The sequence below is a fragment of the Pavona decussata genome, unplaced genomic scaffold (assembly GCF_977016875.1).
Source record: "Pavona decussata unplaced genomic scaffold, jaPavDecu1.1 SCAFFOLD_416, whole genome shotgun sequence".
NCBI classification, from domain to species: domain Eukaryota; kingdom Metazoa; phylum Cnidaria; class Anthozoa; order Scleractinia; family Agariciidae; genus Pavona; species Pavona decussata.
The window spans coordinates 1,336,947-1,361,590 of record NW_028145778.1 but is presented as its reverse complement, the minus strand read 5'-3'; the positions used below and the strand labels follow the sequence as shown (position 1 = coordinate 1,361,590).

Sequence of the window (24,644 nt, the reverse complement as noted above, 5' to 3'; positions counted from 1 at the left end):
TGCCCCAAAATTAACCGGCTACCTTGGGTTGTCAAAGGAAAGATTGTTAAGAATATACCCAGGAGTAGATCCATGTTTTGCCAAATTCAGCCAAATCTGGAGTACCTTTTCACAATTTGTTATTTTTTTAAGTACATGTGGGAAAATGTATACAGTCAACTCCTTTTATTGGACACCCTCGGGGTTGCGAGTTAGTGTCCTTAGTAGCGTGAGTCCATAATAGCGGGAGTTTATTTTAGTCAAACGTCTGCAATTTATTTTTCCTGGGGGTTTAGCTGCTGTCCATTTTATCAGAGTGTCTGTAATAGCGAGGTGTCTGCAAGGCGAGAGTTGACAGTGTTCAGTTTTTGTTCATTTTACATTGTCCAGTCTTCCCGTAAGAGCCCTGAAAAGCCTTCATCAAGTTTCCTATCAGCATCTTCAACATCTGCTGCATGGCCTGAGCAGATATCACCTTTAGAACCTGCAAAAGACTCTATCAGTGGAGACCCAGGAGGGTTTGATGCACTGGGTGTACGACCAAAAGAACAACCATCCACAAATGGAGCCACAGAGGGTGGGTCACAGGACAGTAGCGGACGGTCCACACCTGTTTATCATCATTATCATCATCACTTTCACCACACTCAACCACAAGGAAGAGTACCAGGTTTGAGATTTTTTCTTTCAAAAGAAATTGAGTTGGGAAACAGAAAGAAAGCAAAAACCGTGGTATCGATTACCTTAATTCTCAGTTTCGTCTTTTTATTCAGCCTGTTCAAACACTAAAAGTTCCAATCATCTTTTATTCTAACGCATACTAGTAAGCTGTGAGTTCACTGAACTGTTTTAAAAACTCTTTTAAGGTGATCTTACAATTTTTTTTTCCAAGAAAAAACTAGTCAAATAAGGGTTGATGAAGGTACATTCTCAGAATGTGATTTGCAAAATTGTACAGTAAAATGATAATTAATTCAATGTTAGAAGGATTATCCTAATTCTTTTCACTTTACAGATTTTCAGTCTACAGCAGGAGTAAGTGCAGCAGCTACTGTTGATGTATCAGGTCCAACAAGCAACATATCAAGATCGGAGCCTGCTACAACAATTACAGGGACTGTCACAAGGACAGCTCCTATACAGCATGACAGACTGGCCCAGACTGCTCCTGGTGCTCTCACCTACCCACTCTCAGGTTGGTTTGTGCATCAGTTGATGCTAGCAATGCCCACCATCTGCTTGTGCTATAATTCAATGACTTTATAATTTTGACCTCACAGAATAGTAGCATACTTTTTCAGTTCATTCAAGTGGTTCCTGAAGGTCGATTTTCAATTGAACGTTTGAAGGATTTTGGGTTACTCTTAATTTTGCACTTACTTATCCTATTAACCTGCTGTCAGTCCCCCCACCCCTCCCCTCCCCCTGATGCGGAGACTGGTTGATCCAGAGACTGGAGGGCGTGATACAATTTGTTGAATGTATAATTCTTTGTACAAAATCATCATATAACATGATGCAAATGACTTACAATAATTATTTTAGATGAAACGCCCTTCGATGAAATTAGCAACTTAATCAGGTTTGTGGGATTCAAACCCATGACCTTACAATACTGGTGGAAGTCTCTTGAGCCTATCAAGCCAACTGGGGACTGGTCATCTTGTTTTGAACAAAAAACCAAGTGAACAGGCTCCAGATGGATTGAAAGCTGATTGTTCGGCTCATACCACGAGATGTGACGTCACTGTTGATAGACAGGTTGAAGGATGGTTTAGTTTATTTTGACAGGCTTTTAAAATAAATGCATCTTGAGCATTTTTTTTCTCTTTTAGCAGCAGTTATTATATCGTAGGTTCTTTGTATGTGTACTTAGTGTTTGTTGCGTGTGTTTCCAGGGTATAGTTTTTTCATAGCATTTATACCATTCGTGACCATGTAGCAGCCAGTTACCAAACTGCCATTGTGTTCTCTCAATAGGAACTGCATATCCTTCAGCTGCGATCCCAAGAAGCTCCACTGTACCAAGCACAGTCCTTTCTCACCCTCCTCCTACTGGGAGCGCTACTGTATCCACCACAGGCTTTTCTCACCCTCCCCCTGCTGGGGCGACGGGGACTATATCAACCCTGGCTGACTCAGTGTTTCTGTCGGGATCTGCGTCGTCACGTAAGAACGTTCACTCGCAGTGCATGCCTGAACTTCACATACTCAAATGGTTTCAAATAAGATCAATTAAGAGTTTTGTGAAGGCCTGTTTACACGCCTGATTTTTGTCGCTCTTTTTTAGTGGGACTTTGTCGCACTCAAGTTGCATTTTTAATCGCCGCAATGTCGCAGGGTTTTCGAACATGTTTTAATTGATGCAAATTTGCAGCATTTGTTAGAAAACGTACAGGGCTATCGCGCCGAAATCGTAGCTGGTTTACACTTAAAATTTAAAGTCGCTGTCGAGAGCCGAGAGCTTGCTCGAAGGATAAATGTGGACTTCGTATCTCAAATTCTGCAAACTGTTAATTTTCAACAGTCAAGGCTGCCTCTTAACAGCAGCCCAGTAGCCTGAGGCGCCCAAGAAAATGCTCTGGGAGCCTAAATGATTTGCAACAGCACTTAACACGTCACATGTTGGGCTCCTAACTCCATACATTTTCTTGTATTTTTTCCCGCGGGCTAGTTTTAGTAGCAGTTCACGGCTGTTTCGCTATACAGACAAATGTATGGAAAGTTCAAAACACGACTGGACGCTTTCTGGAACAGCTACATCCCTCCTATTTTTTTTTTTTTTTTAAATCCTTCTTCTAGTGCCAAAAGTTTCCAATTCATGAATCTTTCAGAAGCGTTGTTTTATGAAAATCATTTGACATCGGATTTCCATACAAACACTGTTATTTCAAGACGTGTTTGCTTACTCGTCAAAATGGCGTCGAAAACCGTGATAAGGTCTATTATCGTACGATTTCCTTTGGGGGCGCTCAGATTACTAAAAATTTGTTCATGAACAGTGTGCGATTGTTAAATCACCTAAAGTTCTGAATAGCTTGCAGTGCTGTGTGAGTCGGCTGTGGTTTGGCAGAGTAGCCATCTTTAGGTTTGCTGGTAATACAATACGGACAGTTGATGTGTGTATTTCAGGTGCTCCAGTCGTCAGCAGGCCGGCTACTACTGGTGTGACCTCTGATGCTCATGTTGACACTACCTCCTTAAGGGACAGGCTGGCCAGAGGCACAACAACTGCATCTACTGCACCAGGTAAACAACCGAAATATGTGTATCAATTTACGACTGATACATTCACCATGTTAAATTTAAGGCTGATTTACATGTAACATTCCTACTAATAAAGAAGTATTTTTGTGCGGTTTATGACTATGCGGAAAAGCAGATCTTAGCAAGGCCTATTGGAATCCGAAAAGAAAATTGGGGGTAACTACGCATTTTTCAGAGATAATTAGGCAACGATAATTCTAAAAAGTGCTAAAATACAAAGCAATGTATGGCGTTTTTCCATATTGAAGCTTTGTGTCTTTTTCTCTCTGCCCAAAACCAAACCCATAAATACTGCTCTTGACTGAGCTCTGTTTACTGGGCAATAAAAAAAATAAACACACCTAAGTTGGAGCAATATGGCTATGGACAATAGGTCCAAAGCCGCTTTTATTGAAACAAACAAATCATGGATGAATTCTGTCATAATATGTTTGCGCAGTAAAGGTGCGGGCCAAGAATATTGAATCTGAAAAATGCCCGGTTACCCCCAGTTTTCTTTTTGGATACCAAGAGTACTTGCTAAGTTCTGTTTTCTCCGCACAGTCTTAAACCGCGCAAAAATATCCCTGTATTAATAGGTACCACCCATAGGAAACCCGAGTATCTAGAGATGCGCAGTAACAAAAGTAGGCACCGTCCTTGATCTGGTCAATTCGGCCCAATTTGACAAAGAAAATTAGTGAGTGGACGAGAATCAGGGCTATTTAACAAAATCTGTGGCAGCGCTTTGAATCAGGTCCGTTTACATCTTCCGCTACACCAACACAAAAAGAAATCCGCCAACCAATTGCCTATTTCCGAGTTGCTGCGAACCTCACTATGAAAGCGAGGCTAAGTGCCAAACTTTTCATATGAAAATTAGTTTTGTTTGCATATGAATGAAAATTAATTTTCATAACAAAAACTTTGCACTTAGCCTCACTTTCATAATGAGGTTCAAAGTAACTTGGAAATGGTCTATTGTAACGTGTAAATTTGCCCTTGCGATTAAAACTACTAATTGGACCGATAAATTGGTACATTCAAATTAGCGTTTAGCAAAACTTGTACTGTTTTGCATACTGATCTAACTCAACTTGAGCAAATAAAACAGATCGATAAAATTTTCGGGGGTTTTACAAAGAAATGCGTATACCATTAGGAGAATTGAAAGTTTTACATTTTTATATTTTTTCGACCTTGAATCAGTTCTCTATACGAAACTTCACAATTTTGCTAAATTGAGTGTGTCAATCAATCAATCAATCAATCAATAAACTTTATTTACCCTCGAATTTACAGTGTAGCACTGAAGTGCTAATCAGTCCAATCTGTGATTCTTTCAGCTTTATTGGTCAACTAATTAATTAGTTAATTAATAAACAAACCATAAATATGAGAGACAGAAATGTGAAATGAAAGACCAAAAGGGTTAGCGCGAACAGGATATGATACCCATGCGAGGCGCAACCCCAACCTAAGAAAATCAAGTAAAAATTGCAAAAGAGAACACAAATAAAAAAAAAAACACGAAGATTACGAATGGTGGCATGGGCAGTCACGGGAGAGCAACCAGGTGCAAGGCATGTCTATGTGAAAGGTGGTATCTAATAAGGTAAAATCTATCCAGGAGCTTGAGTGGAGTGCTTTCCTTTCTGGTAGGACAACAAATGGAACAGTCCTTCCCACTGGAAATTTTCGGAAAAAAGGCATACCTTCAGACGTATTCCTCTTTTCTTCTTTTCACCAAAATAACCGGAATATCACTGAACCATTTGCCTTAACATTATGTACCATGCCCCTTGGTGAGATACGCGGTTTATTTCCCAAAATTGCCAGTGGAAAGAACCGTTTCGTTTGATTTCACAACTGTTTTTTCCATACAAATGGAAAACGCTCGAGAGTTGTGCTGTTCCATTTGGCGGAAAATTCTCACCGGTTTTTCCGTACAAATGGAAAGCGCTCCTGTTTTTTGGCTTTTTCCATTTATTCTATCTAAAAGTATCACGAATTCAATTATTCAATCCCTTTGTAGGCTCGTCTTTACCAGCTTCCTCGTCATTACCATCCACAAGTTACAGATCTTATACTGCGGCAGGGAGCAGTGTAGATGAGAGAGCTTCAGTGATAGAACGAGCAAACAAGTTGGCGGATAGATTAAACAGTTTAAGAAGAGGACAGGTCAGTTGATATGTTTTCATTTATAAATTTCCGTTTTAGCTATAGATTACACAACACTCGTTTATTCCTGTTAAAAGTCACGTGAAATAAGAAACATTTTGTTTTGTTTCTGAAGAATGAAGTATTGTTTACACCTGTTAAACACTTGTAGAAGTTTGGGAGAAATCCACGCCAGTGAAACTCAGATAGCCTGCGAACGCAGACGTATTTCCGGCTGTCGCTTCTCTCTTATTTTTTTCCGGAGAGAAGCGACAACCGGAAATACGTCTGCGTTCGCAGGCTAACACTCGGACGGCCCGTGTTGTCACATTAGTTGCCCATTCTACCGAACGTTCTTCTTTTGTTAAGTTGTTATTTTTTCCCTTTTTCTTGTTTGAATAACCTACCTATATAAAAGTAAAGTTGCTGTTACCCAAAGTAATTTTTCGTGGAACTTCCAACGCAGTGACGGCAGTATTGAGAGACAAGTTGCAGAACACGTGTTAAACGCTTCGACGTATCTTTCAACGTTGCTAAAAGATGGAAGACTATCCTACTTGTCCACTAACTCACAACGCAAGTTTTCGTTTCGAGACGAGTTGCGAAAAGGGAGTATAACACCCGCGATTTTCGTCCGCAACTTGTCTCGCAACGCCATGTTGTGTTTCAAGCTTCAGGAAAACTTGCCTCCTGTATAAACAGCAACTTTTAAGTTTTGAAAAACATGTTCAAACCAAAAGCTAATACATGTTTAAAGAGCACGCCTTAAAATTATTTTCTTCAACTTGAAATTAAGCACATTGAAAAAAGCATTTTCTAGAACGCTATGTAAACTTCTTTGTTTCAGTTTCGAACAATTGTTAAGTTTTCGTTTTGTTAAACCTGGTCCAACTCAACATGTTTAGTTGATGTAAATGGGGCATTAGTTCTAGTAATTGTTTTTGTATTGTGTAGCCGTTGGCGTCAACATTTCCAGGCAGATCCTCTGCATCTGACAGACCACATTCACGGATCACAGACATTGAGCCTCCTGTCGTAACTCGTCGGTCAGCAGAAACAGGCCTTTCAGCAAAGTACGCTAGACCGGAAGCTGATGATAGCGGAAGTGACAGCGAAAGGGAACCGGAAGACGAAGAGTTAGCACAAAACAGCGATAGTGCTGTTGGTAAGTGACCTACTTTGGTAATAAAGTCGAGCCTCTGTTGTTCACTTCCGTAAATACACACCTCCAACCTTGTTGCTAGAGTGTATCTTCTTCCCACACCCTTGAAGCGAGTGACTGAGAGAGAAGCCTCCTGTAAGCTAGGTTGGCTAAGGAACAAGGCTGCATCAGGTAGTCAAGCCTTGCTAACCTGTTCAAATACCTTATGTTCTCATCAGATTGTCAAGCGAGAGGTACTTAAAAACGTGAGATGATTGAGCGCGAACACTAAGGGGCGGAGTTGGGGGAAGGATTCCGCGCTTATTGTGTCCATCCTAACTTTCGGCCACCAATTTTTACGGCGTGAAATTCACTTTTGTTGCAATATTTCTTGCATTATTTTCATATTAAATTACGCTTGTAAACTTGCGTACTGTTACAAATGTCAAGGTACTGACAAGGTTTTGCCTTTGATCGTAACACTGGTTTTATTTTAAGGCTCGACTTGGCCATTCGATAAGAATTGCTTCAAAGTCGCTTGTATGCTGCTCACTTGGATAACACAACAATTAACTGAACTGTTTCCTCAGGGAAGACTAACCACTCAAAACACGTTGGATAAGAGATTGTAAATCGCAAATGTCTGGTCATACAAAATGCGTTAAATAGTGAGCAAGGCTGATGCGATTGACCGCACTCTTGTTTCACTAGATTATGGAAGATTATCGACAGCTGCTACTGCCCCTGCGAGAATGAAAGGTGATGCATCAACAGCTCGACCGAGAAGACGCACTGGAAGTAAAGGCAAGACTCCAAGGATACCTGGCAGTTACAGAGGTAGCTTTAGTTACTGTTCATCGTTAAATGACAACTAAATCGGAGTATCTAATTATACGTAGCCCCAAGAATAAATTTTCATCTATTCTTGATTGTTAATTCGTCGATGATTTTGCTAGTTACTTTTGCATGATACTGCTTCTTGACTGATGGTATCTGCGATCATTTTCTTGTGAAAAACATAATGAGTCAACTCGCCAGTCAGGTCAAATGACCAGTCACTGAACGTCAACAGTTCAGGAATCGTACAAGTTGTCAGGCGTATAGAGCTGTTTCGACAAAGGTTGTCCAAAAAAAGCGTAAAAGCGTACGCGACAATGTCGAAAGATATCTGGGAAATACCCAATTTAAATTTCAGTAAAAGCTCAGAATCCATATTGCTCGCCATCTCAAGTCTTCGCTGTACGGTCGAGGCATTATTGATTCTGAGCTTTTATTGAAGTTTATTGGGTATTTCCTAGACTACCTTAGTTTCAGCATTGTCGCGTACCCTTTTTTGGACAACCTTTGTCGAAACAGCTGTATACCCAGCCCGCAAAGAATAACTTGTCTCTCGGAAAATAGGACAGGAAATAAATCGACCTTGACGAAAGCGCAAGACCATGCAAGGGAAATAAACTTTTCAGCTGCTATTAATAAGTTTAGCGAAGAAGACTTAGTGATTCCTATACAATCGCAGGTGCAAAGGAAGCAACGTTATGGTAGCTGTTCATATCTTTTCACCACTGGCTAGGTTGTACTAAATTTGAAATGGAAGTGGAGCTTACTGGAGTTTTTCTGAGACCTGGAACTCGTGTTCCAAAGCGTGGCGATAACACTCTCTCACCAACTGATGATAAACCGTTCCTTTGGCTTTGAAGCCTTTTACACTCTAAATGATCGGACAGTCAGTCACTTATTTTATTTCTTTGTTTGTAGAAGCAAATGTGATCATCAACAAGATCATCTGAATAAAAACATTATTCAGTTTTTTTGCACATACTAGCTCACTTTTAAATTAGTTGAGCAGAAATTTGGTTGGTCAATGTCTGACTGATTATTACAGTGTTTTAAATCCGAATTGGTCACCAACAACGTTGTTTTAACGACTTAACTTCCGATATGACCTCCTAGTTTTAAACTATTTATTGAGTAAGAAGAAAACTCAAACCTTTGTAACTGTCATTTTTTCTTCCATCAGAGTCGACCGAGGAAGATTCCTCTCCCGAACGCCCTGCACGCCGCGGCGTAACATTTCGCGACACAGTGGAAACGTTTCCTGTTTCGGGAAGAATGGATAGACTAAGACGCCTGCTGTACGAGGAGGCCGAGGAACAGCGGAAACGGCATACAAAAGACATGCGCAAAACTTACCGCGACCAGTTAAAAGAAATACAGCAGGAACAAGAGAGAGAAAGAGCCTCACAACAGAAGCGAAAAATGCCGGTAAGCTACGTGGCCCAGATGGTAATTTGTCCAATAGGGCGGTTTTCATCTGAGTATCGTAAAAACCAAAACCAACTGTTGACCAATTACAACAGACGTAAATAGCGCGATGAACCAATCATAATTCGAAGCAGATACATGTATTCGGCGTCAAGCGCGGGAAAACGGGTACGAGGAAGACACGATTCGTTTTGGTTTAGCTTCCCATTGCTGGAGAAAATGGGACATATTTTGCCAACCTATCGTAGAGCGCGCGCAGTAAAGCAAATCTCAAGCATGTGCGGAAATACTTTTGACACTCAATCGAAAACCGCCATGCTAAATTTGACCCAAACTTGTAGTTCCTTAGGCATCTGCGTCAAATTCAAAGGGAAATAAAAATCCAAATAATTGTAATGAGCCTTGAAACCTTTGTCTGCGGGACACATATTTATATCCTGACAGCCAAATTTTCAGTCCAGGGGAGGCAACAACTATGACCCAAGTGACCCCTTCGCAGAATTCCTCTGCATCCCTGTCTCCAGACCACGTCGAACTCACCGGGCCAAGGTCATCCGTCTTCTATTGAGGAAAGACGGGTACACGCTAGATGGACGAACGATGAGGAGAAAGCGTTAATAAGATTATGGGCCAAGAATTTTGACCGCCTTGAAAGCAAGGATGCCCGAAAAACGTGGGACAACATCGCGAAGACAATGAATGAGATTCGTATCTGGTCCACTTCAGTTGTGCAAAGTGTAATCATTTTTCTTCCACCCAGTGCGACCCTAATAGTTTGACGCAAGTTTTTGCTTTCAGGTTGAGGTTTCGCATTTCTTGTGATTTTTTTTACTCGGCAAAGTTGCTGACTTTTCCCAAGTGCGACCCATACCTAAGCCATCCATTTTTCATCCGTAGTTATCCCCAAACGTTCCTAAGAAGAAACCGAAGAAGAAGAGCCCCGTCAAAAAGTGTGGGAGACTGCAAGCTGTTTACCGCTCACAGGTTAGGAAATCCCGGCCCGTGAGAAAGACTTCAACAACAGTGAGAGGGAGAAAAAGAAGCGCTTCAGCGAGCCCTGTGTTGAGTAGAAGAACCAGCGACAGTTCCGGTTAGTAAACTCAGAATTAAGAGTATTTATAAAAATGATTAAGACCATCATGAGGCCTTTGTGTCCGGATTTTGTAGCATAAAACAACTAGGGTTATTTTTAGCCACGTCTTGGTCAGATCCAAGGTCTCTCTACCCCCAGCATATTGTTATGAACAAGAGAATGTCATGATCTTTGTAAGGGGCTTTTGAATTAAAAATTTTAAGCGTGTTTTCTCGCATTTTTCACCAACGATAAATTCTGTTGAACATTACTTTTTTTGGATAATGATTTTGTTATTAAGAGGTCGACATACCTTTTAAGCTCTTTTTTCTTCTTCTCTGTTCTTTGAAACAGCTGAAAGCGCTTTCCATTTCGAGCTATTTAAGAAACTTTTCCTCGCTTCAAAAATACACGTCTGAGGCAAGTGATTTCTGTTTAGCGACTGAAATCTTTCCTTTATGACGTAACAAAGGAGAAAAAACGCGCGCGCAAAAAAAATCAGCCAATCAGATTCGTTTCTCGCTCACCATATGCCAGCGCGTGCAGCAGTTTGAATTTTTGCGTGCGTTGCTTGGTTTGCAAACCACACCTTCAATTTCAAAATTGCAATGTTTATTTCAGTTCTGGTATATGTTATTTAAAACGGACGTGTATGTTTAAGTCTTAACTTGATCTTTGAACGCACTTTACTGTTAAACAGCAAGAAATAGAGGAAGCTCAGCTTGCTGTGTTTTCATATTATATTAAGTTAACACGCATGGATGTTTTGGAAACACGAGTTGATGCGATTTTTTCCACAGCTGTTTCGGCAAACTCCCAAAATAATTTCCACATCCTCCCTACACTAATGGTGAATTTTTTTTTTTTTTTTTTTTATAATAAATGTACTATTAGTTCATTTTTTAATGGTAGTTGACTCAAAAGATAAAAGAGTGCACCTTACGACGCATAATTTCTTGCCACAAGACCGCGAGCTTATGTGTGGGCATGTGTGAAACATGGTTTAACTTGATGCCAAGTTCAGTCAATTAACTAATAGTTATTTTTCCCAAACGAGCACGATGACATATCTTTATCTCGTCATTTTAACCTAGCAGTTATCCTCTTTGCGTTAAAAGATTTTTAGAAATATTTTTCGCCAGAAAAAAAGAGTTATCGCTAGAAGCGCTAGCTTCCCATCACTCTGGGAATAAAATTGTGACCTTTAGAATACACCTCCTTATTCCAAAATGGCTACCATTTTAATATTCTATTGTTGGTATTCAAATTAGCCCTTCTTATCTCGTTCTTAAGCTCAAAAATCAAAAGAATATTTTATCCTGTACGAAGCAAGAAGGGCTAATTTGAATGCAAACAAAAGAATATTTAAATGGCAGCCATTTTGGAATAAGTTTCAGTTGTACGCGCGCAAGAAACGTTCCGAGAAAAACTGTTTGGTGTGCATCGTCACCAAGAAAATGTATCTTCAATGGTTTCGTATACCTCATGCACTATATGTATTATGTTATTTGAAGTTCTCCTTTACCTGTGCAATTCCTTTTTCCACCAGACATAGCAATAAGTAATCAAATAGACTCATATTTCAAAGCGAATATTGCAAGCAATATTATGGGGTACTGTTAACTTGAGAGGATTGCAGTTCTTTCACGGGTGCGGTGACCTATTTATTATTGGATATTTAAAATTATACAATGAACTGTGTAAAGCTCGCGTTTTGATTGGTCTAGAGGAGTGTGTGATTAGAGTTTTTACCCGAACTGTTTCTAATCTCGCAATCTGATTGGCTAATTTTCCGTTGTCGATAAGAGTCTAGACAACGGTGCTCGCGTCAATCAGCGCGCGGAAATTTTGACAGTTATTGTAAAAATTTTCTTTGACGTTGATATTGTGGTAAAAAACAAATCAAATGTGGTTTAGCGTTGTCTGTACTCTTATCGACAACGATATTCGTCATCACAGTGGTCAAAATTTGTTGTGGACTCACGAGGCACTGTGATGACGAATATCGTTGTCGATAAGAGTACAGACAACGCCAAACCACATTCGATTTGTTAAATAGACGCACGATTGACGTCATCGAGTGGTGTGACCGGTGCACGTGATCAGAGTCTAGAGTCCAGCCAGAGCGACTGGTCAACAAAGTTTTGCAAACTGTTCTTGCGAGTAGCGGACAAATACACGCAAATTTTCTCAGGAAAGGAAAACTGTTCAATAAAAAATTGGACAAAGACCGTTGAGAGTGACTTCAGCCAGGATAGGAAAGCTAAAACTTTGTTGTGACGTGAAAAGGAAGCAAATATTTGTCGAAATATGTCGCCGATAGAAATCTGGTAATGGCGAGTAATAGATTACAAATCGCAGTGAAGCGACTTACATGCTGTAATATTTTGGGGTCAGGATTTCCTTCTCGAATAAAGGTTAGTTTCGAAAATATTGTTAGTGAAATTCTTTCGGATTATACTCTAATTTAGAAGATCACAATTGCATGTGTGTAGTAGTCCAAAACTGAGTTTGCTGGAAAGTTCTTGACTCAGCTCAGGCAACGCGATGCTCGCTCACGAAATGTGTTGAAATGTCTTGGTTATTGTATAAAACAAATAGATTCCATTTTGCCGTGGGTCTGTACTCTGATAACGCACAGAGGACGTCAAAACGTGGTGAGAACATACGTCACGCTACTCGCCTGCGGCTCGTAGCGTACTTCTTTGTTCTCACCACGTTTTTACGTCATCTGTGCGTTATCAGAGTACAGACGCACGGCAAATTGGAATCTATTTGTTAAATATTACATGCTTGTAAACAATTACTGAGAGTTTAAAAAAATACGAAAGCTTTTATTTGGAGGGAATTGGGAATCACCTTAATGCTTGTTTTCAACGTATTCGTTTCCAGATCACCCGGACATGTTACTCCCGGCCATGTTGGAGGAGTTCCCTTTCCTTCATGTCTCGCCCCAGACCGCTCACAGCATGTGGCAGAAACAGGCGCGGCACCTTAGCTCTGTGCTCAAGTCTGGCACTGAAGCCAAGACAACAAAGACTCAGAGAATGATCGAGGAAGCTGAGCGGCGGCAGGAAGCTTTGGTGGGAATACTGAAGAAAGACTTGGACCACAATCTTAGAATGGTACATAGTTATTCTATAATATTTTACACTTGATATACACATATTTAGTTAATTTTCACTAAAGTCAGTCGATCTTGCATTCATCATCAGGTGATGCATAGCGCACACTGGCTTATGAAGTCATGTTTGGCCAGACGAAATTTAGTAGAATGATTGGTTTATTATGAGAATAACACCTGGGTTTTGAAAAAGCTTACTTATTAACAAAAAAATGAAAAATTTATCTATTTCCAATACTTACTTTTGAAGTAGTTACTTTCAGGAAAGTTGTTACTGTCGGAAGTTCGCTACTTCAGGGAGTTGCTAACAACCGTCAAATTGAGAATGATGTATTAATCAGTAAATGACACAGGCATACTCGGAAAAAAAATCCGAGTGCTCCTATCAGGAGTCGAACCTCAGACCTTCCGATTACTAGTTCGGAGTATGCCTGTGTCATTTACTGATTAATACATCATTCCCATTTATTCGCCAGGCTTAACATATTCTATCACATTATTTCCAATCGTCAAATTTTATTGAATTTTGGGGAGTGTATACTAAGAAACTTTACGGTGTACCCCAACACGTAACGACACTTTGTGTAAACAGGAATCTAAGGCGGACTTCATTCTCCATTAACTTTAAGAGATAGAGAGATTCAAACTTAATTACGGTATCAACAAACAGGTCAGTGTCGTTAGCCAATAGCTTTAGCCTAGTTTTCACATGTCAAGAAAATCCCAGACGATCGGGGATTTCACTGTTTCCTGACAAACCCCAGATTTTTCCGAGGTATCGGGAAATTGCCAGACGTCTGTCCTAGATTTGAGGTATTCATCGGTGACAGACGCCATTTGTATTTGTCGGGGGGAAATGGGTAACTGGAGTCAAGCAATTAAGAGGATTGGTAACGAGCTAAAACTACAGTACAAATGTGAGTTTTCATATGTCGGGAATGATCGCCGACCATCGCAGAAATCTGGGACTCGTCGTAAAAATAGAAACTCCCCCGATTTTCCTGATTTGTCTGCGACCATCCCAGACGATCGGGGATGTCTATGATTTCCAGTTTTCATTAGTTGGGAAAGTCTGGGACAGTTGGGAAACAGTGAAATCCCCGATCGTATGGGATTTTCCCGACATATGAAAACTAGGCTTAAGTCCGAAGTTATGACTTATAAACTGAGGTACCTTTTTGAAATGAATAGCAAAGATGTAACTGTTTTTATTCAGTTTTTTTTTTTTTTTTTTATCCTCCATTGTTTTTTAAGCGAGAGAAACAGGAGCAACAACAGCAACAGCGGACAGTAAGAGCCAAACTAAGAGAAAAGCGGCAAGTGTCTGCGCGTGCGAGACGCTATTACGACGAATACGAACTGCGCATGCGCGCTAGGATGTTGAAACGCCGCACTCGGGAAGAACAGGTGAGAGATTTCATAGATAAGAAGTAAACCAAGACAAGATGACAGGAACTTGTGTACTGGACAAAATAAGACTGAAAAAGTTAGTTTGGTTATGTGTTATTTTGGTATCAAATAGTCTGACGAATCAGGTTAATCGCATCTATAACAAAATGCTGAGTAATTAGGGCGCTGTCACGTGGGTGTCTAATTACGACTTTGATCACAACTATAACAAAATCCTCGAATCTGATTGGCTATCAGCAGTCATGATTTGAGCATTAATAGGACAGTGTACGCGTCATTTGCGCGCGCTGTCATTAAATCGAAACTGTTGTCCTCTATTTATTCTCCAAAAATTAAACTGTTGGCTTTTTTTCCTCAAATTTTGTTAGAGTTATGATTAATTGGTAACAGGACTTCGTGTCGTCCAATTCTGTCTGTTATTACACGCATTTTGAAATCACTGATGATCCTTGTAATCTGATTGGCTCTCAACAGTGCGATTTATTCCCAAATTGCACAATTTTTTGCTCTAAATCGCATCCTTTCTTTAACCCATCAAAATGAAAATAAAGTAACAAAAATAGAATATTAAATTGACAATAAAACTATGTGATTTCAAAATAGGTGTAATAAAGTGGTAATTGAACTTTGTGTTGTGCAATTTTGGTCTGAAATCATACTTGTGATTTCAAATCAAACTCGCGCTGCGCGCTCGTTCGATTTTGAAATCACGCGTATGATTTCCGAGCAAATTGCAGTCCACTCAGTTCAATTACCATTATTAATCATACTCGTGTTTAAACAAATTGGACACCCGCTGCGCGGTCGTCCGATTTTGTTAATCACTTGTATAATTACAGACCACTCAGTCCTAATACCATTGTAAATTGGACAATTATTTTACGCGTGCTTCAACCATGTGCACTCAAATGGATTCCTTTCTTGTGCCTCCACAGTCGTTAAACTTACTCTTTGAATTTTGCTGCGATTGGTAATTGAACTCCATGTCATTCGTTTCAAAATCGATCGTGCTCATAATTTCAAATCGTCCTCTCGCAAGTACTCCCCCGTTGCTCCCTGAGTTGTACTCCACTCAGACTCAACAATGCTAATCTACTCAAAGCCTATTGCTTAAACAGGAAGTTCCCGTATAAAAGGGGCCTGGCCATTCTCACCTTCAGTTGTCAATCAACCGTCAGAGCGTAAACAACTGACAAACAACATGTGCCTTTTTCTTCGGTTTTTACCGATAAAATCGGCCTCGTTTTCAGAATAACCCTTGTTAAACATATTAGAACTTGATATCTTATATTGCTGTAGTGGTATTATAATGTTTTGAGGCATATTTTCAGAGGACGTTTGAGTCAGCAACTTGCCACGAGTGAACAGCGTTTAAATTTGCATCTCACTCCCGCAAGGGTGTGAAATGAAGGAGGGGCTCGCCCTTTTATAGCGGAACTTCTTGTTTAACTTATTCATTTAACACTAACAGTTTCTTTACCTCTCTAGATCTTCAAGAGGTTGTTTGAGGATGGTTTAGATATCCAAAAACAACGAATACGAGAGCTAAGGGAATACGCGAAAGAAAAGAGAGAAGCCCAGGCTAAGAGGCAGCAAAACGAAATCGAGTCATTGGAAAACTTGTATCTTTGACAGTTATCATCTGTGTTCATGTTTTTCAGGATTAATTTTGTCGTAGCAATCTTTGGCTGGTGTTTTAACCAGAAATGTCTCGAATTCCTTTTTTTCTAAATAGGCTTGATAGATCTCTTTCAGATGTTTATTTTGTTGTTGTTATTTTGCTTTGTTTTGTTTTGTTTTGGTTCTTGCTCTATTTTTGTTTGTTTAGTTGTTCTCCTCCTGTCTTTTCAAACTGATTCAAAGAAGCAACAGGAGTAAACCCAAAACGAATTGTGATGTCAGTTGGTTTGTGCGTAACCTGAGTATCAGGCCTTCCTAAGGGGAGGGGGGGAGTGGAGAGGGAGGGGAGGGGAGGGAGGAGGAGGAGAAGAGGAGAGGATTCCCCTTCCTCTCTTCCCCCTCTCTCCCCTCTCCCTCCCGAAAAGCCTGATACTCAGGCTAGTTTGTGCGCGCTTTCCCGCGCTTGGCATCGTCTGCGCTGCTTCGATCTCTGATTGGTTGTTTGTGCTATTCGAAAACGCTGTGATTATCCGTCTATGACACCATGAAGTTTTCATGACAATCATTAAATGATCCCTCCTCTCTTTCAAGAATAATTGCCTTTTGGATAGTTTTTTTTTGTGATTACCCCGTTAGTTGTATTTTCTTTGATGTAGCGCAGTTATCGCGACCAGTTTGCCATGCTGGCGGAGGGTATCGCACGGGAGAGGTTTGAAATGGAAGTACGCGACAAAGCTCAAGAAAAGGTCAGATATTCTTAAGTTATGTGCGAGGATGATAAGTTTACAATACCCCTGTCTTTTGAAGTCAAAGTAGAATTATTACGTCTATTCAAAATGTTAACGCGCAATGTTTATTGATTTCAATTATTTGTATGGATATAAAGCGAGGCTAGCTAGGACTGATCGTAAAGTTATTACAGCCCGTTTAATCTTAAAACTCTCAAAATCCGTCAGTTTATCACTTTGAAGCCCTTGTCCATAGATATGTTTAGGGGTCAGTATCATGGGAGATATCATGAGTTTGGGCAAAAATTCACTAAATTTAAACTTTGAACACTGTGTTTAATTTCTAAATCGCTAATTTAAAGAAATATTAATAGTAATTCTACTGAGACGAAAGGTTGAACCAAAATATAGTACAACCGATTTGAACCCATTTTTATTCTGGTCATCTGCCGGCGGAAATATCCGTGGATAGTGTCTTTGTATTCTGATAGTCTTTTAATGGAATTTTGGTCATTATATCTTGGCTGTTATCAACCAAGTAGCGTCTTTTCCATTTTCAATGTGTTACTAAAAATAGCGTGATACTGTCCCTTTAACTTCCTTCCAAGTGCGGTCATAGTTGTTGAGTGGAGAGGCAGCGGGACCATACTGTAATTCAGGGTAGCATACGGCAAGCGGAACTCCCCCCCCCCGCCCGTTCCCTCCGCTTTCCCTCCCCCCCCCCCCCATACCATTTTATTCCTTTCGTTTTCGTTGTTGTTTATCTATTTTTTCAAATGTCTCCGTATTGCAGGTGGTGCGTCAAATGCGACGAGAGTTGCGTTACAAACTGGAGCGTGACGTAAAGGAATTCCAAGAAAATCTACAGCGTGACGAGGATTCCGCTTACTTCAGACAACTGGAAGCCGATAGACTACGAGGAAAATTTCAGTTGGCAACTCGCAGCGCTTTCTACTAGAAATGCCACTCACAGAGGTAATTCATCTATTGGCAGAATATGTGGAGAAGCATCCTAGAGTGTTGGGAGATGTGAAGACACGAACGTCGTGTTCTCACTGTAAACCTATCGGTGCTGCTGTCATTTATCCGTTGGGCTTCTGTGGCATAACTTCGTGCTTCTCTAATCAAGATAAAAGTTGATAGCTACTGCTTCGTTCATTACAATTTTGAGAGGGTTTAGGGTGTCTGTTGGTCTCAAAATCGATCCGTGATCAAATAAGGCAGTTTTAAAAGGACGTTGCTATCTTATGGGCAAGTATTGAAAACACTATTGCAAGTGAACTGGGCTTTATTGAGCCTTAATATTCTGTATATTGCATACTGAAAGTACACCGCGATGGACTGAACGTAAACCAGCGCCTTGTTTTTGGCGGGAAGAAGCAGAAAGTTGTGACGTGCGTGGTACATTGTGGCGGGATGACACCACCAAATAATAACATTGGGGGGGGGGGGGGGGTGGGGGTGGGGGATATCAAATCATTATATTGATCCCCTGTAGCTATGAATAATCAAGCACACTGATTGGTTACCTCCTAATAGGATATCAGCTTATATCCTGCGAGTACAGAACTAGTGCAACTAAACGGTTAATGGAAACTGATCCTGTAATAAAAAATTGGCGTTACGTTGTTGAATTCTTCAGCAAGTGGACTCTCTTTGTTTCGGTTGTTCCTTTGTGATTTTACATTTGTTTAGAATCTTTGTTTTACAACATTTGGTGATCACAAAACCGATTAAGAGCGTACTCTGGAATAAAGTGAGTTCGTAATATTAAACAGTTCGTTGTTTCATTTGCTGCCATTAGTTGTCAGGAGCAGGTCTCCCAACAGATAACTCGAAAATAAATAAAAGGAAAATAAAATTATGATATATAAAGATTGAAATACTGCGCAGCGTAGTTAATTAATGACAATTTAAGGAGTGTAAAATCGACGCTGTTACGAAAGTTTCAACCGACGTTTCGGCAATGCTGCCTTCTTCAGGGTGCAATGAAGAAGGCAGCATTGCCGTCGGTTGAAATTTATAATCCTTAAATTCTCAAGATAAAATTATGATACCGACGACTCGACTCCAGTTCTTGTACTAATTGTACGTACCTTACTAGTAAAGAACTGAAGTTTTTAAAAGATTGCACGAATATACTTCCTGATTTCTTCATAAATCGTTACCCATCAGAAGTCCACTCATGTCGATTACTTTTACTTGTAGTTTGACTAATAAAATTTGCTATTTTGATTGGTTGAGCGAGATGTCGCGAATTTTTTTTTTTTTTTTTCCGTTGTGTCCGATTTTGCGGATTCCGCCCGCCCAACTCCATAACTCGGAGAGTATTAAAGCTATGACAATGACACTTAGGGAATGGATAGTACGTCTAAAGATATTTCCTTTGACGTCCGCAACGGGAAGCGATGACGTAAATATTACGCGATTATTTACAAATGGCGGCCGTCTTGGATCCGCCATCTTGGATTTCTGTATTTCTCCAAAACTTCAGAAGCCACCAAAATTAACTAAAAGTTAATCAAAACCGATAAAAGAACCCTAAAATGATCTAAAAACATGAAAGTTTCCGAAAGAAATTGATTTTGATAGGAATTAAAACTGCCAGTTAAGTGTGGTTGCCATGGTAACATCAAATTTTGTGAACACTGATCTATCCAACAAAATTATTCCCAGATAAGTTTCTGAAAAAAAGTTAAAAAGTTTGGTGGCGTCTGCTCAAATATAAAAAAGAGTTGTTTCGTGAGTTTACACAACCGCTAACAATAAAGCATGCATGTGCGTTTACCCACCCTTACTTTCTATAAAACTGCACTTAGAACCGTTAGTTCAAGCAAAGTTGACTGCTACTCTTTTTGTTAACACATTTTGGCCTCAGAGAAGAAGTCATTCTCTTTCTTTTTTTAATTTATTTATTTGTATTTAAATAAGTACTTTTTTTACATTCTTATAACTATTAGGTACCATGATTTTGGTTTGCTGTGCGAAGTAATATGCAGTACTGATTTGATTGACTGACTGAATGACTGATTGTTGGCTTTAAGCAAGTTCCTTCTTAGTTTTAAATAATACTACTAAACTAGTCTCCATACCAGGGAGATCTGGCGTATAGATCAGAATCTGTCAGCACTCCCTTGCTGTTAACAGAATGCGTCAAGTCCCTTTTACAGTACACTTCGAATTCGACCTTTGACATTTTTAAATAGGCACACAGTTGCAACTGAATTTAATCTTTAGTTGTAATTATTACTTTATTTTAATCAGATATAATGGAGCGCAGGCTTTCAAATGATTGTGGTTACTACGACCTCTGATAAGTTAACCTATTGGGGGAGCAGGGATGGCGCAGTGGTGAGAGCACTCACCTCCCACCAATGTGGCCCGGGTTCGATTCCCGGTCTCGGCGTCATATGTGGGTTGAGTTTGTTGTTGGTTCTCGTCCCTGCTCCGAGGGTTTCTCTCCGGGTACAGTGGAACCTCGATTTAACGAACCTCTATTTAACGAAGTCCTCGATATAACGAACGTTTTTCTATGTCCCGGCCAAAGTTACAGTAAAATGCATGGAATAGAACCTCGATATAACGAACATAATCCGGAAGCCTAAACGTAAAATCTACCTCGATATAACGAATTGCAATGTCAACACGCGACAGAAGATAAACGCTGAACAGATCAACAGTCAACAAATCCTTTAACAAGTCAGGTGCGAAAGAGCGAGAATTTCTGCGTTCCCTCTCGGCAATGGAGGACACATTTTTGAGGATGCAAGCCAAAAGACAGAGGCAATCTACATTGAAAGAATTCTTTCATTAAACATAAACTGCTGCTGGTTTCTATTTTCTACCATCTACCTTTGTTTAAGTTTTGTTATGCACAGAACGCAACTCGCGTGTTGAGAAACTGAAGAAACTCTTGATTGATATAGTTATGTTTGGACTGTAAATGCTTTTAACTGTTTTGGCAAAGATACAGAAATTAAAGCAAAAATATTAAATCTTTGAAATCCGGAAATGTTGGGTAGTGCAACATAACAACACTGCACTAAATCCCGTTTCCTTGTATACATAGACAATTTTCTGTATAACCTCTATGTTGCGACATTTTTAAATCGCTACTCTGAAAGTGTCGTTTTTTGTAAACAAAAGCTGCGTGTCTGTTCAAAAGTGAAAATAATTGCTACTTAATGAATTGCATCTCAAAACGCGGCACTTCTGGGTGACGAAAATTGCATTGAATGGCGGGACAGAAGTCACCTGTGTTACAAATCAATCATTAACTATGACTTCGATATAACGAACATTTTGGTCGTTTCCCCTTAAGTTCGTTATATCGAGGTTTTCGATATAACGAACCCTAGATTTGACGAACAAACTTTGCCGGTCCCCAGCGTCTTCGTTAAATCGAGGTTCCACTATACTCCGGTTTTCCTCCCTCCACAAAAACCAACATTTCCAAATTGCAATTCGACCTGGAAACAGTGGAGAGAATAGCCACTCCGTGGATTCTACTGAAATTCCTATTATTTATTTATTTATTTATTTATTTATTTATTTATTTATTTAGTTATTTATTTATTTATTTAGTTAGTTATTTATTTATTTATTTATTTATTTATTTATTTAGTTATTTATTTATTTATTTAGTTATTTATTTATTTATTTATTTATTTATTTATTTATTTATTTATTTATTTATTTATTTATTTATTTATTTATTGTAACTCTACATGTACGTCTAAATACGTAAGTTACTTAAATAGAATTTATTATTTGCAAAAACGGGCTGGCGAGCTATTACCAATTCAGACTATAGAGCACATTCTGCTCCTTTATTCTCCAAATTAAAAATTTTAAACGTTTGTCAAATCAACACGTTTCAAATAGCGAAATTTATGTACTGTTATCGGAACAACCTTTTGCCTCCATTGTTTTTTTTTTTTTTCAAATTCATGGCTATAGTACCAGAACAGCCAACAATTATCGCGTGCATCAATTCTGAACTAATCTGAAAAAATTTACAATTCTTTACCAAGGCCCTAAGATCTGGAATTCCTTCCTGTTCAGTACAATCACTTCTCTGTAAAGTTTTCCAATTTGAAGAAAAACCTGCTTGAGTTTTTAGTAAAATAATTACTGAATTAGCAAAGCCGCACACTTATAGCACTATCTATGTATTAAGCATATTGTTACGTTCGAGGTGGCCTCAACTATAAGCCTGGTGGTTTCTGGAGGTCACCTCGCCATACATTAAACTATGGATTAATTGTCGATATATTTTCCTTTATAATATTAAGATCATGCAGTGGCATAGGTGGATTGGTTGGAGGCTCCTTCATAGGCGAGGCATTTCTTGCAATTAATGTTAAGCCTTAATGTGTTGCTTGTGATGGACTGCGTGACTGCGAGATGCGGTTCGCAAGTCCAACCCAGTCTTCAGTAGCTCAGAGGTTAGAGCATCCGATCTAGAACACGGAGGGCCGTGGGTTCGAATCCCATCTGGGGCTCAGATGTTTTTTCTGTGTCCTCTTGTGGTCGATTCCTTACATCTCCCTTTATTTTCCTTTATAATATTAGGAAAAAAGGCAAATGAATGTCAATGTCAACAAACCGTTGCCGCGGCTTTCTCAACTAAATAACCACCACGTCTTGTTCGCACTGGGTTTTTTTCCGCGCGAGACACCTTTTACTTTTGTTGGCTTCGAGTTCCTATTGTTTCAATGTGTTAGCTGCGTTTACTATGATCGTCTCAAGTGTTTACTTTGTTGGCTTTACTGCACTCAGTTGTAAACCGTTCTATCTCACAGTGTTTGTTATTGGACTTCTATCTTTTCTTCCCAATCCACGCCGGTTTAAATACGACGAAGTGGCACCGCATCAGGTGCGTTCACACTGTTTGGAGTTTTGAAGAATACTGCTACAAACCCATCACAAAATCCTCGCATCCGCATAGAATATATAATTGGATTGACCAACGAGTTCGCCAGGAAAAACATAATAACAAACATTCTTATGTGGAAACTAGAAGTCCCAGAAAGGTTTAGTGACACGGAATACAAAGTTCTTACGATCATGTACACCACCAGTGGTACAAGAGTCAATAAAGATGCAACCGTGACGATGAAAAGAGTAAAGGTCAGCTTTCGCTCTCTGCGATTCACGGCATTGTTGACAAGATCTAAACGAATTCTGCAACAGCGCAACCTGATATGAATGCAAATATAAGAGATGCAAACAACAAAAAGAGAAATGAAATAATATGGCAAATACAGTGTGGAATTAATTAATGTTTCCAAGTTAGTGTTTGAAGGCCCAGTTTTGATTAACACAATTTGAACGCTTTCCCTGATTACAGCTATTGACCAGATGACGACGATAACTAATTTGTAGGCCCACATCTTCACCGAACGATGCTGGTTATGGCGAAATGTAGCATGCATTCGTTCTAACGAAATAGCAGCAAGATTAGCAAGGGACGCCATGGAAAACAAATGGAGCAAAGAATCTTTCAGATAATATACCCACTCAAAACTTTCATAGGTCTCCCATAGATTACAATAGTGTCCCACCGCTCGTTCAATCTGCAGTGGACCTGAAATTGCTCCGACTAACAGGTCGACAATCACCAGATTCCGTATAAGTAACCCTGTACCTCGTCGACATAGCAAGGGCCGAGTCGCAAATACAATAATGGCGATGATGTTAAGAATGACTATGGCGAGACATTCAATGATCATCACAGCAATCCACGGAACGCACTGGGACGCAGGCAAAAAATCAAACTCGTAGCTGGTGTCAAAGGTACTGTTGTTGGTGTTGATAGCCATTACTGCTTCACCCGGTATTTTATTCAAGAGGACCTACCGAAAATATTGAACAGAGAAGTTGAAGACCAGCTGCAGTTAAGAAGTAATGAGCATATGTCAATCACAGTTGAAGTAATTCAAAGCGAAGAAGTATTCGCTTAGACCCTTCCCAATGACTAGTACTGGCCCCAGACCAGCCCTAAATGTGGTTAGATTTCTAAGTATGCACGCTCTCGTCCATTACGCAGTTTGACAATTTTGGGGAACTTAAAGGGGAAGTATCATGGGGTTTTTAATATCTTTTGTTAAAAATGATGAAATAAGACCTTCAATCAGCTGCCAAATAATTCTAGAATGACGAGAGGAACGAAATCAACTCAATTCTTGAAAGAAACAACTTGTGATCTGTTCTGGCGCATTGTGGAAACAAAAATGCGAGAACTTGAAAAACATTAGCCTAATATTATTCAAGTTTCAATCCAAACCGGCCTACTCTGTCTCTGGCCAGAGGCACTAATCGACAGTTTTATTGCACTGGGGTGATAATTTTTAACAAACTTGACAATTATTTCGTTGTTTCTGCTGACAGTCAAACATTTTTGGGTTTTGAAATGACAGCAAATTTTCGTGATACTTCCCCTTTAAGCAACGACGACGGCAACGGCAACGAAAACGTCACTTGAAAATATAACTTCGCGTTACTTCAACTAGTTCGCGATTATTCCAATTCGTTCAACTTGTACAATGTGGGCGAAGTACCCTGGAACTAAATTAATAGGAACGGCGTTCAAGTAAGGAAGGAGAATGAAAATCCACTATCGTGTGCTCACATTCTCCACAAAACCTTGAATTTGATCATTTCACGTTGTTGTTTTGCTGATGACGGCAAAGAAACGTACAAAACATACAACGCACGCGCAGAGCGATTGATTTTTTTTTCATTAAACCTTCTGTTTTGGGGCATTCTCTTTTTGCCGTCGCCGTCGTCGTTACAACATGAATTACGTGCGCAGTAAGGATGCGCATAAACAATAAGCGCGAACGTCCTTAACCCCCAATATCGACATAAATATTCTCCTCACAGTTCTCTGCATGTTTC

General features: G+C 39.7%; 2 protein-coding genes across 8 annotated transcripts in view; one reads left to right on the top strand and one right to left on the bottom strand.

The window, feature by feature from the left end:
- The window catches only part of LOC146450990 (uncharacterized), a 29,214-nt gene extending 10,232 nt beyond the window's left edge, over positions 1–18,982 (top strand). For 2 of the 3 annotated variants that reach the window (XM_085099706.1, XM_085099704.1), the window contains exons 8-21: positions 370–649; positions 995–1,174; positions 1,960–2,148; positions 3,112–3,228; positions 5,261–5,406; positions 6,340–6,550; positions 7,238–7,363; positions 8,544–8,788; positions 9,686–9,878; positions 12,753–12,985; positions 14,239–14,391; positions 15,883–16,016; positions 16,676–16,760; positions 17,536–18,982. In XM_085099706.1, the coding sequence (XP_084955832.1) occupies positions 370–649; positions 995–1,174; positions 1,960–2,148; positions 3,112–3,228; positions 5,261–5,406; positions 6,340–6,550; positions 7,238–7,363; positions 8,544–8,788; positions 9,686–9,878; positions 12,753–12,985; positions 14,239–14,391; positions 15,883–16,016; positions 16,676–16,760; positions 17,536–17,700 (2,457 nt within the window). In that variant the 3' untranslated portion in view covers positions 17,701–18,982. The remainder of the gene's footprint in view (positions 1–369; positions 650–994; positions 1,175–1,959; positions 2,149–3,111; positions 3,229–5,260; positions 5,407–6,339; positions 6,551–7,237; positions 7,364–8,543; positions 8,789–9,685; positions 9,879–12,752; positions 12,986–14,238; positions 14,392–15,882; positions 16,017–16,675; positions 16,761–17,535) is intronic. The other variant, XM_085099705.1, reaches the window with a different exon arrangement.
- A 3,194-nt stretch (positions 18,983–22,176) lies between these two features.
- The window catches only part of LOC146450989 (uncharacterized), a 35,716-nt gene continuing 33,248 nt past the window's right edge, over positions 22,177–24,644 (bottom strand). For all 5 annotated transcript variants that reach the window (XM_085099712.1, XM_085099713.1, XM_085099711.1 and 2 more), the window contains one exon: positions 22,177–23,599. In XM_085099712.1, the coding sequence (XP_084955838.1) occupies positions 22,592–23,566 (975 nt within the window). In that variant the 5' untranslated portion in view covers positions 23,567–23,599 and the 3' untranslated portion in view covers positions 22,177–22,591. The remainder of the gene's footprint in view (positions 23,600–24,644) is intronic.